Below are 19303 nucleotides of genomic sequence, written 5' to 3' on the forward strand. Positions count from 1 at the left end.
CTCAGTTGGAAGACTGTGGGTTTGGGCTGGGTTTGAGTCCCAATCTGAGTTTTGGCCAGGTTTGAGTCCCGGCTGCGTGGGTTCAAGTCCCAGTCTGAGGTGCCCGGTTTCAGATCCCTGAGCTCTTCAGCCTTCTCTCCGTTTTACCTTTGTTATTGCTGGAAATGTGGGTCCCTGCAATGCACAGAGCCATGGAAACCGCTGTCCTCCCTCTGCCGAAGTAAAGCAACTCCAGTAAGTGGAGACGGGTGAGAGGGGGACGAGGGAGGGCAGATGTGGACACAGGAGCCCTGTTTTGTTGCTCCGAGGAGTAACTGGACCCCTGCCCAAGAGATGCCCACGCCCTCCAAAGAAAGAAATTGCAGGGGCGTGAGTCGTCCCCTATTTTAGGCGAACACAGGGGTGCCCTGCGGGACTGGGGGCCTCCCTTATCAAGGAGTAGGCAACTGAAGTACACAGATTGTGCTTGGCCAAAGGCTAGGATCAGCTTCTGGTTTATCATCTATTTAACTAAGTGGATTAAATGAGAATTGACTGGAATTGTACACTTAGGGGTCCCTTACAAAACACCGTTATCTCATAAGCTGGCTTAATGGAACAGGCTGTCCGGGGCTTATTAGAAGTAACTGAATACAGCGCCTTACAGGGCAGAGATCCAATAGAGGGTGTGCAGCAGGCCCGGGAGATCCCACACCTTGTGTGGCCACAAAAGATGGGCCTGGGGTATAACTGCAAACCACACTGTTAGCATCTACCCCCAGGGACAGGCCCAGATCTTCCCAAGAAGAAAGGCATCTGCCGTTCACTCCATTGTAAAAGCACTTCTTCGATATTAAGGGTGAACTAAGTGTTTTACTGATCTTTTATGTATGTGGACTCCAGCACATATGAAAGACAGCAGAGTAGAGTGGTTAACACGACCATCTTGGGCGTTAGACTGCAAGAGTTTGCATCTTAGCTTTACCACTTACTACTTGAGTGACCGTGTGTTACTTAACTTCTCTATGGCTCAGTTTCCCCATCTGCAAAATGGGGGTGATAATCGTACCTACCTCATTGGGTTTCTGAGGAGATTAAGTGAGCTAATATGTATAAACTTCTTAGAATAGTGTCTGGCATAAGTGATCCTATAAGTGAGCTTTCAGTGATTATAGCTTTTACACCAAAAAAGAATTCATCCCATTTCATAGCTTTTGCACCCACATCTCCTTTAGCTATTAATTGCAGCATGATATGGAATGAGCTGCACTCACAGAGGAGATATTCTGAATGGTGGGAGGCAGTGTACGTGGAGGAGGTCAGGGCTGTGATCAGAGGGACATTTTGCTGGAGATAGTGATGTGATCTTACACGTCATTTATCTTCTCTTATCCCCATTTCTCTGTGTGTGTGTGTGTGTGTGTGTGTGTGTGTGTGTGTGTGACTTTCATTATAGGGTTTAGGTAAGTGAATGTAAATCCTGCTTTTGGTGAAGATTGATATAATTATGAAGACGCTCAGAGATGAGACCCCTTTGGCCTGGTGTCCCAGAAACATGTACATTTTAGAGGACTTGCTTTGAGGATAACAGACACATCGGAAAGGATCGCTGGACAGACCCACTGGACAGAAGTTGCCCTTGTGCAGTTGGTTTGAACAATGGAGATAACTGACTGTTTTTCAGAAAGGTTTTAGTTTATTTGTAAATTTTGCACTTTTTTTTCTTCCAGCAATTTCTTTGACAGTGTTATTTTTCTGTTGGGTTCCTTTGAGTTCAGTTTACCTGTAATCTGTAAACATTTCTTCTATCAACAACCTGCTCCACAATTGACCTAACTCTTCAGAATTGCACAGCCTTTGCTTAAACTACTTCCAATGTATAATCTACAATTTCCATGTATAATTTATAATTTTCAGTACTCTGTAATCCAGGAGATGATTCTATTCCACTCAGCCTAATGGATGAACATTACAGTCCTCACTTTTCAAAAAGTTGAAGGAGACCATATGAAAATTTGTATGAACCTTTCTGTTCTATAGAATTACTTTAAATTTAAGAAGTTTAGCCTATTAGCTGAATTGTGTTTTAGAAGAATTGAAACACTGTGCATGGTGTTAGAACTAGTAATGCTTCCTTCTTGTTTTCATGCCATTTTTAATTTAAAGGAGTAGTAGTACATAGTATACAACACTTAGATATAATTGATGTAATTTCCCATATTTTAAATGGCTCAGGCTGGGAGTTTAAGGAAAGAAGCCACATGAATCAGTGAGAAGCCATAATCTTCCAGGGTTTCTTCTGGCTGATTATTGACTAATGCACAAATTGATGTATCTCAGCTGAGCTGCAATGCCAAGGGCAAGCATGGTATGATATCGATAGATGCTCTGGACCTGTGGATCTCACCTTTTCTTGGTTATGAACCTCTTTAAGAATCAGGAGGAAGTTGTGGACATGCTTCTCAGAAAATGACACAAAGTTTGGCATAGAATTCTGGAGAGTGTACACGAACTCCCTGAATTTTCTGTCGAATCCCTGCTTCCGCACTGGAGTTCACTGAACACGGGGAGGCTTCCTCTCACTAGGCTTAACCACCCTTTTGATTTTTTTAATGACAGTGAGTTGGACATTTCTGGAGACCAGGAAATAAAGACTGGTCAGAGGATTTTTATGATACAATAAGAAATATGCATATTGGTCTTTGTCCGCAGTTCCTAGCACACAGCTCTTAAAACCCTTGGAATTTCCAGAATGATGAGAGTGTCTTGTATGCTAATGGGATGATTGGTGGTTGGGGGAATAATAGCTTCAGGATGGGAGCTGGTTGCCAGAAACACCAAGGCATGTTTAGAGTAGTGGAAGTTTCAGCCCTACCCCGCAACTTCCAGAGGGAAGAGAGGGGCTGAGAGATGCATTAATCACCAGTGGCCAATAATTTAATCAATTGTGCCTATGTAATGAAACCTCCATAAAGTCTCCTAAACAGTAGTGTTTGAAGAGCCTCTTGGTTGGTGAACACATCAAGGTACTGGGCAGGTGGAGCACCTGGAGAAGGCATCGAAGTCCTGCGCTCCTTCCCCCATACCTGGCCCTCTGCATCTCTTCCATTTGACTGTTCCTGAGTTGCATCCCTTGTAATAAACTGGTCCCAGTAAGTAAAGCACTTTCCTGAGTTCTGTGAGCTGTTCTAGCAAATCATTGAACCTGAGGAAGGGGTCATGGGAACCCTTGATTGATAGGTCAGGAGTTCAACTGGCAACCTGGGATTTAAACTTGGCATCTGAAGTGGGGGCAGTCTGGGTGGGGTCTGCACTAACTCTACATAGCTAGTGGCAGAACTGATTTGAATTGTAGGACACTCAGTTGATGTGTGGAGAGTTAGAGAATTGGTTGGTATGGGGGGAAAAGCCCACACATTTGGTGTCAGAAGTGTGAGTAAAAACAGTTCAGAATTTTGCCCTCCCTTTAAGAGTTATATACAGTGTTCCACAGTTATTGAAAGTACAGGCTCAACTATCTACACACTGTGTCTGCTGCCATTGGGTTCCTTTGGATGTTCCTATGTACTTTAGATACACTCCATTTTAGTTGAAGCTTGTTTGGATCTACCTCTACTCCCTAAAAACTTCTCTCTTTAACAAAATTAACAAGTATCTCCTCACTTCACATCCACTAGGAGAGCTACAATCAAGAAGATAGTTGATAACAAGCATTTTTGAGGATGCAGAGAAAACCCTCTTACACTGCGAGTGAGAATGTAAAATGGTGCTGTCACTTTGAAAAACAGCCTAGCAATTCCTCAAAAGGTTAAATACAGAGTTGCCACATGACCCAGAAATTCTATTCCTAAATATGTACCTAAGAGAAATGAAAATGTATGTCCACACAAAAACTTGTACATGTAAAACTAGAAGCATTATTCACAATAGCCAAAATGTGGAAACACCCAAATGTTCATCAACCAATGAATGGATATTTAAAATGTGGTATATCTATACAATGACTATTAGTCAGCAATAAAAAGAAACTAAGTGCTGATGCATACTACAACTTGGATGAGCCCTGAAAACATTGTGCTAAGTGAAAGAAGCCAGTCACAAAAGACCATATATTCTATGATTCCATTTATATGAAATGTCCAGAGTAGGGAAATCCATAGAGACAGAAAGCAGATCAGTGGTGCCAGGGTCTGGGGGTAGGGGGAAAGGGGGAGTGAGAGTTAACAGGTATGGAGTTTCTTGTTGAGGTGATAAAAATGTTCTAAAGTTGATTGTAGGAATGATGATTGTACAACTATGTGAATATACTAAAAGCTATTGAATTGTACACTTGAAATGGGTTAACTGTGTGGTATATGAACTGAATCTCAATAAATCTGTTCTGAAAAAAAGAATATAGACTCTGGACCCAAGCTGCCTGTGTTAAAATCACCCTGGCAGCTCTGGTGTCCTGAGACAAGGATTTGGGTGCAAGTACTGTATTTGAGAAGGTGTCCTAGGCAGTGTGGTCAGGACGTAGGGAAGTGAGACAGGAGAGGAAGGAAAGCCAGTAGAGGAGGCATTCAGGAGTGAGTTACTGTTGGGGGAAACTGGGGCTCAGTCCTACTGCCCCCTCCGTAAGGCTATGGAGACCACAATTCAGAATGGTACCCCCCAAGCGATGAGAAAGCTATGTTGTTTCTGAGTGCTGACATCCATGGTTCTAACCAGAGAAAGCCCCCAGACAGGAGGAGAGATACACAGAGACAGAGACAGACAGACACAGAGACAGACATGCAGGTACTTGAGGCAGGAAGCAGAGGGCACAAGAACTGTTCCCCAAACCTACAGGTGAACCAGTCCAGAATGACTGAGCGGACATGGGCTGAACATCGACAGTGTGCTGATGGGAGTGTTCCTTAATCTCTCTGGCCCTCAGCTCCCTCATCCTTTAAATGGGGGAAAGAGTAGCTCCTGTCTCATAAGGGTGATATGGGGATTGATGAGTTCATGTATCTGCAATATTTCAACAGTCAAAAATACTCATCTTGAATCTTTCTCTATTTTTTGAACTTGTGGCTTACCATGATCATTCCCCTTCTGCATGAGCTTCTAACAAGACAGAGAAGAAATCCATCTATTATAAGTTTCAAAGAGAAATAGAACCACTTCCGAGAACAGTCTTCTTATTAGGCCCCCTTTGTGTTTGATCAGCTTTGAATGGCTGCCTTTTGAAATATGCCATAAGCTTTGTTAGTGCATTAGATGCCCATCCCAGCAAGTTCTGTTATTGGAGCAACTCTATGATCTTTTCATTCTTGGCTGTTCTATTTTATGGAAACTCTTGGTGGGATTCAAGTGAGAGCGGTTCATCACCGCTCTCTGTTGTGTTTTCCTTTGTGTCTCCTTTGTGTTGTCCTTTCCTTTGTGTCGCCTATTTTCCCAAAGCTGTGTTCTGAGGACACCAGACCCTGGGGAGCTTTCTTTTTGTGAAACTTCTGCAGTCTAGGGGTTGAAGCCAGTGGCTACAATCCCAGGCAATTCTGAGTTCTACTTCTGTCAAAGGCATTTACACTCAATGTGTTTCGTTGCTCAGGGATGATTGAAACAGCCCAGTTGGTGAACAGCCAGGGGGAAATAGGGTTAAAAAACAACAACAACAACTATGTTACATGAGCTCAACCTGTCATGATTAAAACTCAATGTAAAGATTTGTTCACCGAAGCAAATATCTCTGGATTGTTTCAGGCTGTGACTCTTCAGTTAACCTGACATTTCACAAGTCCAGAAGTGCCGTGGATGAACTCTTTACTTCGCTTCGGGATATTGCTGGAGCTCGGAATCTCATGAAACAGTTTAAGTCTGTATATGTTCCTGGAAATCATACCCACCAGGCAAGTACATATGTTTTAAAGTAACCGTCTAATCTGTGCTGTGTTTTTAGGATTCAGAGACTGAAAGAAAAGTTTCCATTTTAACCTCTCTAAAATGAAGGATTTGTTCAAGATGAAAGCCAAGGCCCTTGTAGTCCAGAGTTCTGGGTTCCCCTGAATCTGAAAGCTTCCCAGTTTATTTGTATTTCAGGCTTGATGCAGTGAGATGAGCACTGGATTACGGGTCAGCGCTGCTTTATAACTGCCCCAGAGCTGTTCTGTCACCTTAAGCAAGTCCCTAAGCGCCAGATGTGGGGTGGCCTTAGTGCCCAAGTTTCTGGATCTAAGAGTAGCAAAATTACCTAATAATGTTATGGCAAGGAAAAAAGAAGTGGATGCCAGCAAAAACGTTTGTTATTTAAAATGCCCCCACCACTTTATTAGGAGAGTAGGAGAACCTTGAAAGGATGTTTTGACCAGGGAATAGGAAGATGGTATGAGAATCCAAGATTGAAGGGGTAATTGCTCTATCAAAACTCAGTGGGGCGAGGTGCGGGGGAGGCACGGGGAGGCACGGAAAGACCCAAAGGGAAGATGAAGGGGTGAAGAAAAGCTGGAGCCATCGAGGCTGGGCAGTCTCTGTTGGACAAGGAAGAGACAACCCTCAGGTTCCTGGTGGCCAGAGGTGAGCTTTCAAGGAAGAACAGATGTTTCTGACAGAAAAGATCATTAGGTTTTGCTGTGGAGTGTGTGAAGGAATCTTTTCTTCCATCTCCCCATGAAATAGTAAAATTCGCTCCATTTGCTAAGGCTTTTTGGAGAGTTGAATGAGCTGTTAGTGGGGACTATGACATAGTGAGGGGTTCAACTTGAGGGTGCTGACTCTCTAAGGTGGGCGTGTAGACAACAGCTAAGGTTACCTGCTACAGCCTAGCAAAATCCAGATTCTTCCTCCCATATATTTGTATAGTAGCTGGTACTTGAAGAGTCCCTACATTTGGTTTTCCCTTTGATCCTCACGACAAGTAGGCCAGAGAGGTATTCTCATCCCGAGACCCAGGAAGCAGGCACACAGGTGGGCCAGGCAACCTCCTCGCTTGCTGCACCGCGGTTCTCCTGGAGGGTCTAGAAATAATGACCGATAGTGCTGATCTCAGATACTGAAATCACCCACCAAGACACAAAAGACCTTAGAAATTGGCACTCAGCTTAGAAATAGAAATTCCCATCTTTTGTTCAGTGATCTGAGAACATCACTACCACGAAATACAGATAAAATTACTCAGATAATTAATCAGTTGTAGTTTTGTCATTAAAAAATTACCAATCTTAAATATGGCAGTATGGACTGGTCCTAGAAGACGTGATAGAACTGTTGATATATGATGAAATTTAGACCAAAGGATATCAAGAAGCAAGTGGCTGCTATCATTGGCAAAGGGAAGATAAACTACTAAATTAATGAAGGTCTTTTCAGTTTTATGATCATCATGGTGACTAATTTGGCCAACTTCACATGAACATGTATTAGCTGTAAATCTTGGGCATAATAAGGACAGTGATAAGTTTCCTAGTCTTTATCTCCCTGCTACCAACACAGTTTCTCCAGACCTCAGAACCCTGTCTGAGCAGCCATCGCCTTTGGAAAATGAACTTTCCCTTGTTGCATACACTTCCCTAACAGTGAGTCAATAACATCAACTCATTCACCAAAAATCCTGAACGTCAGTGAGTGGAAGTGGGGACAAGGCAGGGAGTATATGTGTATCTTGAGGGGATTAAATAATAATTATACAGACACTTAGTGGAATGCTGTGCAACCAATAAAATGAGTGGGATCTAAATATACTTGGCAGGGACTGTATTTGGATCCTTGTCCTGGGCTCTGCTTGGAGAGTTCAGAATAAAACAGGGGTTCATGTTCTATTGGGTGTAGATGTACATCTATTGGGTGTAAATGTGGATCATTCTGTAAAGCATTATTCTATTTTTCTTTAAAAATAAAAAGTACATGGGTGTATATATTTAATAAGTCTTTAACATTTTAGGAAAATTTTATAATGGTTATGTGCGGGGAACAGAAAGGGTTAGATGAACAAGGAGGAACTCTGGCTTCTTGCTTTATATTTACATATGTAGAGGAAGAATTTTTGATGGGATTATGGATTATTTTTACCTCTTTGGGTTTTTCAACGCTTTTTGAACTTAAAGAAGTTTTCAGGACTTCCCTGGTAGCGCAGTGGTTAAGAATCCGCCTGCCAATGCAGGGGACACAGGTTTGAACCCTGGTCCGGGAAGATCCCACATGCCGCGGAGCAACTGAGCCCACAAGCCACAACTACTGAGCCTGCACTCTAGAGCCCACGTGCCGCAACTGCTGAGCCCATGTGCCACAACTACTGAAGTCCGCATGCCTAGAGCCCGTGCTCCGCAACGAGAAGCCACCGCAATGAGACGCCTGCGCACTGCAACGAAGAGTAGCCCCCGCTTGCTGCAGCTAGAGAAAGCCCACACACAACAACGAAGACCCAATGCAGCCAAATAAATAAATACATACATACATACATACATACATACATAGATTTATTAAATAAAAAAAAAAAGAAGAAGTTTTCAATCACAGATGGAAGCCCCTTGAGGACAGGGATTTTGATCTGGTTTGTCCACTGCCATATTTTCAGTGCCTAGAGTGGTATCTTGCACATAGTGGATACTTGATAAATATTTGTTGGGTGCATCTTAAATGTGCTACATGTATTTTTATCATATGTTGGAGGATTTATTGGGACAAAAATGTGTATAGGTAGAAAACAACAAATGTCCAGAGTAGAAACAGAGTCCAGCTGTGTTTAGCTTTGAAGATGGACCTTGGCTGGGCAACTTTCTGTCCATCCCTTCTCCCAATTTGTTCCTCAGCTCCAGGAAAAAATTGTGCTTTCTATCTAGCTCCATGCTGTTCCTACACAGAATCTATCTGGGATGTCCCGGGCTCCCTGGGACACCCAGAAAAGCACTAGACCAGGTCTGCCTGGGGACTTCTGCCCCTGCTCTGACCAGTGCTGTGTATCGGGCTCTCTCCCCTGGATCTCAGGGCCCCTGCCAGCCCCAGCCTCCCTCCCAGGGTACCTCTCTCCTGCTCCGATGCAAATGAGTTGACTCTTAGAGCCACTCCTGTTTCCCCTCCTAGCTTGAGGCACTTCTTATTTAACCTTCATCCTCTAGCCCTTTAGGAAAATGTGTCTGTCACAGCTCAGATGCAGAAAGCAGACACCACTCTCGTCATTTTAAGGAGAACATGATTCCATACAAGAAATTAAGTACATATAAAATCTTGAAAGAGGGCTTCCCTGGTGGCGCAGTGGTTGAGAGTCTGCCTGCCGGTGCGGGGGACACGTGTTCGGGCCCTGGTCTGGGAGGATCCCGCATGCCGCGGGGCGACTGGGCCCGTGAGCCACAATTGCTGAGCCTGCGCGTCTGGAGCCTGTGCTCCGCAACAAGAGAAGCCAATAGTGAAAGGCCCGCGCACCGCGATGAAGAGTGGCCCCCGCTTGCCGCGACTGGAGAGGGCCCTCGCGCAGAAACGAAGACCCAGCACAGCCATAAATAAATAAATAAATAAAATTTAAAAAAAAAAAAAAATCTTGAAAGAGCTAGAGGAGTGGGATCTAGACTAGGTCTCCAGAAGTGAGCCCAGAACATCACCACACACGTGGCCCTGCAGGGGAACTAGTACCTCTGCCACAGCCAGGGGAGTGAGCATGATGGGGGTCATGAGGCTGCCACTGAAGCTCTTTATTTGAAGAACACACCGCCAAAGCTGGAAACAGCTTCTGCGTTTGCTCACCACGGTAAATGCAGAGCCCAGCGCAATGCTTGCCACCTGGCGGGGGGTGGATAGGTGGATGGATGGGTGGATCCTGGACTGTGGGTCTTATCCAGAAAGGCATTTCTTATGTTCTTAATTCTTAGTGAGAGGGAGGTTAGCATGTATGTTAACAGCAACATTTGGGTTCATAGCCCAGCTCTGCTCCCTACTAACTGTGCAACCTTAGGCAAATTACTTCACCTCTCTGTGCCTAGTTCCTCTTATGTAAGCAGGAGCTAACAGTAGTAGCTCCTTCATAAAAGTGCTCTGAATAATATATATCAAGCTCTCAGGATAGGAGCTGACACATAGAGAGCGCTATGTAAGCATTGTCTCGAACAGTTGTAGTAAAGGACAAAATAGACCTTCTCTTCGTCCTCTTTCGTAGCATTTCGTAATTTCCTTTATTAGGAGATGGGCTACACAGAAAGGGAGTCATTCTCAAGCTGACTGTCCTGTTAGCTGTGGCATATGGTCAGAGTCTACTGCTGACACCCGTTTGTTTGGAAAAGTCATGTTTGTCCGTAGACTCTGTTGACCGGAAACATAAGCCCCAGTTTTGCCTGTGCAGCAAGTCTTCTTATGCTTTCATTTCTTACTACAAATGTTCCAGTTTAATGGGAGGCTTAACCTCCTTCCTAAATGTCAGTGTTTGATGTGCTGCTGCTGTTTCTCAGATGACTCAGGGCAAGGAGCTTATGAGCCCTTTCAGACAAAATATTGCACAGCTCTTGCATGACAGGTTTTGGCAGAAGTCTCAAAGTGCTGGGCTTCCCTGGAGGAAACTTCCCACAGATGCGCACTGTCCTCTGTGCCTCCGGCACGTTGAACCAGAGCCTTTAGAACCAGCAGGGCCCAAGGAGGCCTGATTCATCTTGTGCCCGGTGAAATATGCACTCTGAACAGTCTGTAGGCCCAGTCTCTTCATCAACATCAACAATCCCCAGCTCTGGCCACCAGCTGGTCTTTTCCAAGCACTAAGCTCTGTTCTTCCTTCTGATTCTATCTACCTAACCCTAGACCTGCTAGCATCCTTTTTGAAAGGCTCTGCGTGAGATAGGGCTATGCTGGGGGCCAGGAAACTTGGCTCTGTCCTGTAGTCTAACTTCTAACTGCCTGTGTGAATTCAAGCAAGTTAATTAATAGCTTTGGGCTTTGATTTCCTCATATTGAAGTTGAAGGGACTTTAATCAAAAAAATTTTTAAGTAATCTGCTTCTGGTTTGAAGGATGGATGGATGGATGAACAGATAGACAAATGAACCACTTTTTAATCTGCAGCACAAACCATTTTCCTTAAGAAGATGAAAGGGGGAAAAAAATCAGTCATACTGCAGCAAAAACTAAAAATAAATAAGCCATGGAGTAGTCAAAGCCAAGACCAGTTTTGAACAAATGTTTTTCTGTACAATCTTGGATTGAAACAAAATAAATACTCTCAGTACAAATCTAGTTCTCCTGAGAACTTGGTTGTTCAGAGTTGGTTTTGCAAAAAAGAGAGAAGCATCTGCAGTAGCAGAACCAAGACCGGTCCTGGCTGCACCAACACCAACCAGCAAAGCCAAGGTCAGCAGCACGACTGTTGGGGATGTGATTGTGGCAACAACTCCAGTTTTCTCGGAAACGGATATCCTAGGCCAGGGGTCCCCAAACTATTTGGCACCAGGGACCAGTTACATGAAAGACAATTTTTTCACTGCGAGCGGGGCTGTGGATGGCTCAGGCGGTACCGCGAGCGATGGGGAGCGGCAGATGACGCGTCGCTCGCCTGCCGCTAACCTCCTGCTGTGCGACCCGGCTCCTAACAGACCTAGGACTGGTACCGGTACGCGTCCCGGGTGTTGGGGACCCCTGTCCTAGGCCATCTTTAAGGTGTGCCAAATTCAAGAAGCTGTTGGAGTTAGACTAGTTTCTCAAACTTGTCTCTGACTTATGTGTAATGTCATCAACTGTTGCTATGCTCAACACCTTTCTTCAAGAGTTGGAATCAGGTCAATAAGAACCTTCTAGATCTAATCATATACCGCAAAAGAGTAACCAGAGACATAGAAACAAGTATATTATTTTTCATATTTTGATTAACTCTGGTATATTAAAAGCCCAGTTTGTTCTGGAACAGATATTGGTCATTTAAAGAAAAAAAGAGAGTTTCTGATTTTTTTTTGAAACTTCATCTATTTCATGTGTAACACCCATGGGGGTCTCATTAGGCTCTACCAAACCTTCAAGCTAGCCTCGTGAGACTGTCATACAGGGCCACATTGTGATTTTCATTGCCCTAAGCACTTTTGCCTTCATGGCCCTCTTCCTGTATTAAAATCTCTCTATATATATTTATGTGAAGAAATATTTATTAAATATTATACATAATAAAAATTATATATAAATATATTTATTTGAATACATTTATTGAATATATTCATATTCTAATATTTACACATATGTATTTATATATAATTATATTATAGTTTCATTGGTATAGAGACAAATATATTAATATTATGTATCAAAACATTATCTTTGGGCTTCCCTGGTGGCGCAGTGGTTGAGAGTCTGCCTGCCAATGCAGGAGACACGGGTTCGAGCCCTGGTCTGGGAAGGTCCCACATGCCGCGGAGCAACTAGGCCCGTGAGCCACAATTACTGAGCCTGCGCGTCTGGAGCCTGCGCTCCGCAACAAGAGAGGCCGCGATAGTGAGAGGCCCGCGCACTGCGATGAAGAGTGGCCCCCGCTTGCCGCAACTAGAGAAGGCCCTTGCACAAAAACGAAGACCCAACACAGCCAAAAATAAATAAATAAATAAATAAATAAAATTTTTAAAAAACAAAACAAAAAACATTATCTTTGACCGAAAAGTTCATTTTTTTTCTCCTCAATTTAAAAGAAATTAATGCATTTTCATGGGTCGCTAACAGTCTTGTGGGCCCTAGGCATCGTGCATTCTGTGCCTAGTAGATAAGTCATCTCTGCGGTCATAGCCCCCTTTTGCACGCGTCTGCCCAGGACAGGAACATAGCTCGCGGTAGGGAGCAGCGGGCATTTCTCTCCTCTCGAGTAGTCCTTGTGACCATCATGAAGCAGTCCATGCAGCTACCCAGGAGCTGTTCGGTTTGGTCCTGAAGTGACAGCTGAGCAGTGAGGGAACTAGACTCACATGGAGGGAAGGGTAGGGGCAGGAGTCCTCTGGTTTAAAACCCTCATATCCTATAGGAGCCAATTTCTCTGAAACAACTCCACTGACATGACTTCCAGCATTCCTCCAAGGGCCATGGCCAATTACACAAGTCTTCATACTCAGAGAAGCCCAAAGCCCTGGCTTTCTGTCCAGTATTTATAGTTCTCCCAGTCTAATGCAATTTACTAAGCAGGGGTCATTTTTATCATAAGCAATCTTGCCTGGCTAGAGTTTGACATTCTTCCCTTATCAGGTTTCCAGGGAAACAGAGCTAGAAAGTTAACCAAAGGTCAGATTCTTATGTAGAAGGGAAGAGAGGTTTAATAATCCTTTGCCTACAACAAGCAACCTGCCAGTTATTAAGGTAATAGTTATATTAATGTTTCAATCCAGACTTTACGGTGTGTCTGTGGCAGAGACGATGTTATACATTTTCCCCAAACTCCATTTCCTTTTCCTTCTGGCATAGTTAGACCACATTGTCCAAATTCTCTTGCAGGTAAATGTAGGTTTGTGACTAATTCTGGCCAATGAACAATGGGCAGAAGTAATACAGATCACTTTCAGGCTGAGCCCATAAAATCTCTCTGGAAATCCTCCATACTCTCTCTCTTTCATCCTCTGCTGATGAGATGCAAAGGCTTCAGTGTGGGATTCCAGTGCCCTAGATAGAGACTGGTGGGGCTACTCAATAGCAGGAACCTGGGTGTCTGAATGATGTGTAGGCCCTACGCTGTAGGGCACAGACCCCTTACTGCCAGCACACACTGGATAAGCGAGAAATAAGGATGAATTTGTCTGTGTTTTTAATTCCTCTCCTTCCCCCCTGAAAGGTGAACTGACAGTGAATGTTTGATTAGGAAAATTAAATTACTCTGGTTAACACTCTTATGTAGACAAACTACACGACTAATCTCCCCTCTGGTCCTTTTTAACATGTGAGGAAAATTTTGAGCAGGGCACTAGGGCAAGACATCTGTCTCCCCATCACCACCTTCTATGGTCCTTTGCTGAGAAGTGGGTGGCTTCTGGCTGAATAGAAAATTCCATGACAGTTAGAGGATCCTCATCTAAGAAGCTACTGCCAAAAGCTGTTCATTTCAATCAGATTTCAGTGACATGATTTGGGGCAGAAAAAAATCCAGACTAAGTGAGGAAGGAGCCAAAAGTTCTCATGATTAAAACCCTAATTGGGAAAACTAAGAAATGCGTTTGCTAAGAAGTCACGAGACTAGTACTGCTTTGTACCTAAGGAAGTCTTTTCCCAAATCGTGCTCTTTAAATGGACAACGTTATTTAGTTGTTCTGTGCTTAGTCGTTTTAAAGAAGAATTTAGAGGTCTTTTTCCATATCATATTTAAGTGGCAAAACCTATCAATGTCTCCTTTTTTTTTTTTTTGACTGTACCACGCGGCTTGCAGGATCTTAGTTCCCCAACCAGGCATCGAACCCAGGCCCCAGCAGTGAAAGTGCCAAGTCCTAACCACTGGACTGCCAGGGAATTCCCTTCTTTTTTATTTTTTTATTTTTTTATTTTTATTTTTTAATTGAAGTAGAGTTGATTTACAATATCGTGTTAGTTTCAAGTATACAGCACAGTGATTCAATTATATGTATATATATTCTTTTTCCGATAATTTTCCCTTATAGGTTATTACAAAATATTGAGTATAGTGCCCTGCACTATACAGTTAAGTCCTTGTTGGTTATCTATTTTATATATAGTAGTGTGTATATGTTAATTCCCAACCTCCTAGTTTATCCCTCCCCGCCCCTTTCCCCTTTGGTAGCCGTAAGTTTGTTTTCTATGTCTGTGGGTCTACTTCTGTTTTGTAAATAAGTTCATTTGTATCATTTTTTTAGATTCCACATAGAAGCAATATCATATATTTGTCTTTCTCTGTCTGGCTTACTTCACTTAGTATGACAATCTCTAGGTCCACCCATGTTGCTGCAAATGGCATTATTCCATTCTCTTTTGTGGCTGAGTAATATTCCATTGTATATATGCACCACATCTTTTTTATCCATGCATCTGTCATTGGACATTTAGGTTGCTTCCATGTCCTGGGTATTGTAAATAGTGCTGCAGTGAACACTGGGATTCATGTATCTTTAAATTGACAATACTTATATCATTTAATGGGCCTTTGGTTACAAGTGAAAATAGAAAAAAGAAAAAAGCTGAAACCGCTTAAACAAGAAAGGTAATGTAATGGAGCCTATGACTTAAAAGTCCAGAGCTCCAAGTGGTGAGGGGCCATTGCTGGGGTAATGCTGCCAGAACAGCAAATAAACAAAGAGGAGCAGTTTCCTCTTGCCCTTCCTGCCTTCCCGTCTCCTTCCCGGGCCCACTGTTGGCAGAGTCTAACAGATCTAGATGGCAAAGCATGAGTATGGTTTGCAGGCCAGCATCCCGGAACTGAGTACAGAAAGGAGGGTTTGGGGTTGAGAGACAACAGCTTAATAACCATCACATATCTCAGTGTAGAAAATAGTATTTCAAAATTGTTATCCTATGAGAAGACAATCATATGAGAATGTCATGTGAATGTCATAGGAGAGAGTGCAGCCAAGAAATCGAAGAAATGAGTATTATAGAGGTATGTCAGGCGGTTGATTAATAAAAGCACTTTTGTTATTTTTCTGGATTATGTGATGTGTTTGTTATTTGTTACTTTTCCATACTTAAATTTTGGCTTCTTTTCTCATTCTAAATAAACATTACCTACATACCTTAAAAAAGAATAAAAAGGATTTACAGCCTTGCCCAGTAACATACAATGATCACAAAGTCCCAAGAATGAAGGTGTTAAAGGAATAGCTCTTCCAAATTTCTGCTCACCCCCAAGGGGAACCCTGACTCAGGGAGCATTTTCTCCCCAGAGCTGCATTCCCCAGGGCTTAGCTGAAATTGGAGCAAGGGAGAGAGCGGGATCCCTAACCCTCTACGCCTCCTTCTTTCCCTGTCTCACAGTCTACATGGGGGCTTCTGGAGCCCTGAGAGCAATCCTGTCACCCTGGTACACTGTACTTTGCACAGAGGAGGCCCTAGGCATAGTGTTTTAGCTGGACAATAGGACCAACTCTTTCCTATACCTGAGCTCTTCTCAGGATCACTACTCTTCCTTCTTACAGAAGGTGCATCCTACGGGGAGCAACAGCCTCTTTTGTTTTCTGTAGGTTGCGGGTATACTCTCTCCTCTCTTAAATGTGACAGCGTATGTGTACTTCTCTGTGGTTCTGCTTAATGTTATTCTGTATAACTATATGTAGACTAATAAAACAAATAACTGTAAACTCCTGGAAAGAAGAAATGGCCTTTTTATTTCTTTATCTTCCCTTTGTGCTTTGTATCAGTTAGAATTTCATTCAGTTGCAAGTAACAAGATCTGAAACGTAAGGCTTATTTAAACATGCAAGGTTTTGTCTTGTCACATAAGTAGGTCCTGATTCAGTACATCCGTGTTATGTTTATAGTGGCTCCACCAGTCTCCACTGACCTGGGTTTCTTCCAGCCCTCTGCTCCAGTATCTCTAAGGAATGGCCCTGTCTTACACAGTGGCTGCTGGAGCTCCAGTCATCACTTCCATGTTCCAGGCAGCAAACAGAGAAAGGGGAGGAAAGCATACCCTTCCCCTTTAAAAATAGAAGACTTCTGAAAGTCCCACTCCCCTTCTACTTACATCTCATTGCCCAGAACTTGCAGACCCAACAGCAAAGAAGGCTGGAGAATGGAGTCTTTCAGCCAGTTGATCATGTGCCTGTCCAAAAATTGGATTCTATTTCTAAAGAACCGGTCGATGAATATTTGATGATAATGATGATAAGGTAGCAGAGTATTGGCCAAAGGACTTCTCCATGGAGAGCAGTTTAAAGAGATTAAAGTTTAAGAGATTAAGTATCCAGAAAGGCTGAGATGGTAGAAAAGTTTTCAAGACAATTTACTCAGGGAAGAGGATTTGTAGAATTCAGTTGCCATTCCATGAACTTTTTTTTTTTAACATTGAAAATATTTATTGGATTGTTTTATGATTCCAGAAGTATACCTGTCAATTTCTAAAATTTAGAAAAAAAAGAAAATAATGTCCCCTACTCCCAGAACCTAGAGTTAGCCCTCGTTTACATTTTGGTGTGCTTTACTTGAATCTCTTCCATGCATAAATAATTTATTAATTTTGAACAGGTGAGGGAAAAAAAGGCCATTCGTGCCGTGTGTGTGTGTGTGTGTGTGTGTGTGTGTGTGTGTGTGTAGTGATGTTTTAACTGTGCTTTTTAAAAAAGGAATATAGTGAAAAGGCTTCCTCCCACCTGTGTCCCTTGTCCGGTCCCCCACTCCATGATCACTGCTCATGGTGATTCTGTATATCACACCAGAGTTTATTTTTTGCATGTTTCAGCAAATGCAAACTTTCATATTCCCTTTGGCACATTTTACACAAACGCCCATCATACACATTGTTCCTCACCTTGCTTCTTCCACTCACGATTTATTCTGCACCTTGCTTTTTACCATCAGCACAGAGCTTCCCTCTTCGCTTCCATAGCATTCCTTCATGTGGATGTATCCCATTTATGAAACGGCTTCCTACTGATGGGCACATGAGTTTCTCATCTTTTGCTGTTATAAACAATAAACAGCCATTTGCATATACTAGCATATTTTTAGGATAAATTCCTAGATGTGGAATTGCTAGGTCAGATGCATTTGTAACTTTGATAGATATTGCCAGATTACCCTCTACACCGATTGTGACAATTCACACTCGACCAGCAGTATATGAGCATGTCTGTTTCCCCACGGCCTCATCAAAAAAGTGTATTTTCAAACCTCTGTATTTTTGCCTGTATGATAAATTTTTTAAATCTATGTTGGTATTAGGAAGGTTGACTCACAGTTTTTGGTTTTTTCAATTTCTGTGTTATCGGTGTCTCTGCCCAGTGCTTTACCTTCGTGAGCATTTGCCTATGAGATCTCTGGGCATGCAATGGTCTGTTTGACTACTAAGCAGAGGAGAGCTGCACCCTCAACTCAACAGCTGCTATTTCTCCCTGAATCTTATCCTTGATAAATGCACCAGTTACCTTCTAGCTAAATGACTGTTTATGATTTTGATGGTTTATACCCTGCTTTATTTCTAAGATATTTCAAGTAAGAAAGTTGGAATAAGGGGGAAATAAGAGTAAAAAATGACTACGAAAAGCAAGATGAAGCCAGAGGTGAAGTTAACATACCAAATATCCTCAACGCTGGCTAGAGGCCGGTTACAGATTTGGCCAGTGCAAAGAGAGAAGCAGTTCATGACATCTCTACAGTGCTGTCACAGCCTGGCTTTCCTGAGCCTGTAATAGATATAGCAGAGTGCTTTGAGGGAAGACATTCCTCTTCGTTCACTCTTCATACTCAAACTGGGCTGCCGAACATAACTGGAGCAGCAGAGGTAGCAACAGTTCTGGGAGGAAGGTGGTGCGGCCGATGGGGAGGGAAGGAGAGAGGAAAAGCTTGGTAGGAAGGAGACCCAAGGAAAGAGGTGGGGTAACATGCTAACAATATACATTGGTCAGAGGCGGCTGCCTCCAAATACTACCTAAGAGTGGATAGATTTAGCACCATTTACCAAACTGTAGTTGCTGTAAATTCACATCAGCTTAATTCTACTGAAATTCTCATAGTCCACGTGGCTTGCTTTCTCTAAGCCCTGACCTTGGTCAGATTTCTTTTGGCATCTTGTTGCTTTTTCTGGCCAGTTTGTACTTGGAGTTGACCTCTCTAAAAGACGGAGGGATTGCTTTGGACTTGGATAGTGACAATACATTGTAAGAAAACATTCGGGATCCTAGCAGAAGGGAGCATAATTCTAAGAATGTTGAGGAGATTGTCTTCCTGTCTATATCAGCTGACAGTACTTTGCTTTTCAGTACACTTCATGCAAAAAATTGTCCCTTTAAATCTAGGTTGAAAAATTAGCCATACTAGGATTATAGCTCTGGTAAGAGGCATTTGCTTGTGGAAGGGAGTGTGAGGAACAAAAAATAGTGCTAGTGTAGTGGGATAAAAATTTCCCCCCAAAATCAATGTTGTTATATTGTCTTTTCACACACAGAGAATCATAGCCATTGCTCAGTATCAAAATAAACTGGTTTTGCTTCGTTTGGTGCAGAGAAAGCTACCCTCTCTCCAGGCAAAACAAACAAACCCATTTACTTACAGCACAATGTTTTGTCTTTCCAGGCATCCTATAAGCCGTTGTTGAAGCAGGTTGTGGAGGAAATATTTAATCCCGAGAGGCCAGATCCCGTTGACATTGAACACATGTCTTCAGGCCTCACTGATCTCCTTAAAACTGGATTTAGCATGTTCATGAAGGTAAAGTAACCATGACGAGGTAATCCTGAGTGTAATGCTATCTTTGCTGGGCTTGAAAATGCTGG

At 42.9% G+C, this 19303-nt stretch overlaps 1 protein-coding gene across 3 annotated transcripts in view; it reads left to right on the forward strand.

Moving 5' to 3' along the window:
- SCFD2 (sec1 family domain containing 2) overlaps positions 1-19303 on the forward strand; it is a 399917-nt gene that overhangs the window by 353115 nt on the left and 27499 nt on the right. For all 3 annotated transcript variants that reach the window (XM_068542982.1, XM_068542983.1, XM_068542984.1), the window contains exons 6-7: positions 5707-5852; positions 19104-19238. In XM_068542982.1, the coding sequence (XP_068399083.1) occupies positions 5707-5852; positions 19104-19238 (281 nt within the window). The remainder of the gene's footprint in view (positions 1-5706; positions 5853-19103; positions 19239-19303) is intronic.

The sequence above is a fragment of the Eschrichtius robustus genome, chromosome 4 (assembly GCF_028021215.1).
Source record: "Eschrichtius robustus isolate mEscRob2 chromosome 4, mEscRob2.pri, whole genome shotgun sequence".
In the NCBI taxonomy this organism is placed as follows: domain Eukaryota; kingdom Metazoa; phylum Chordata; class Mammalia; order Artiodactyla; family Eschrichtiidae; genus Eschrichtius; species Eschrichtius robustus.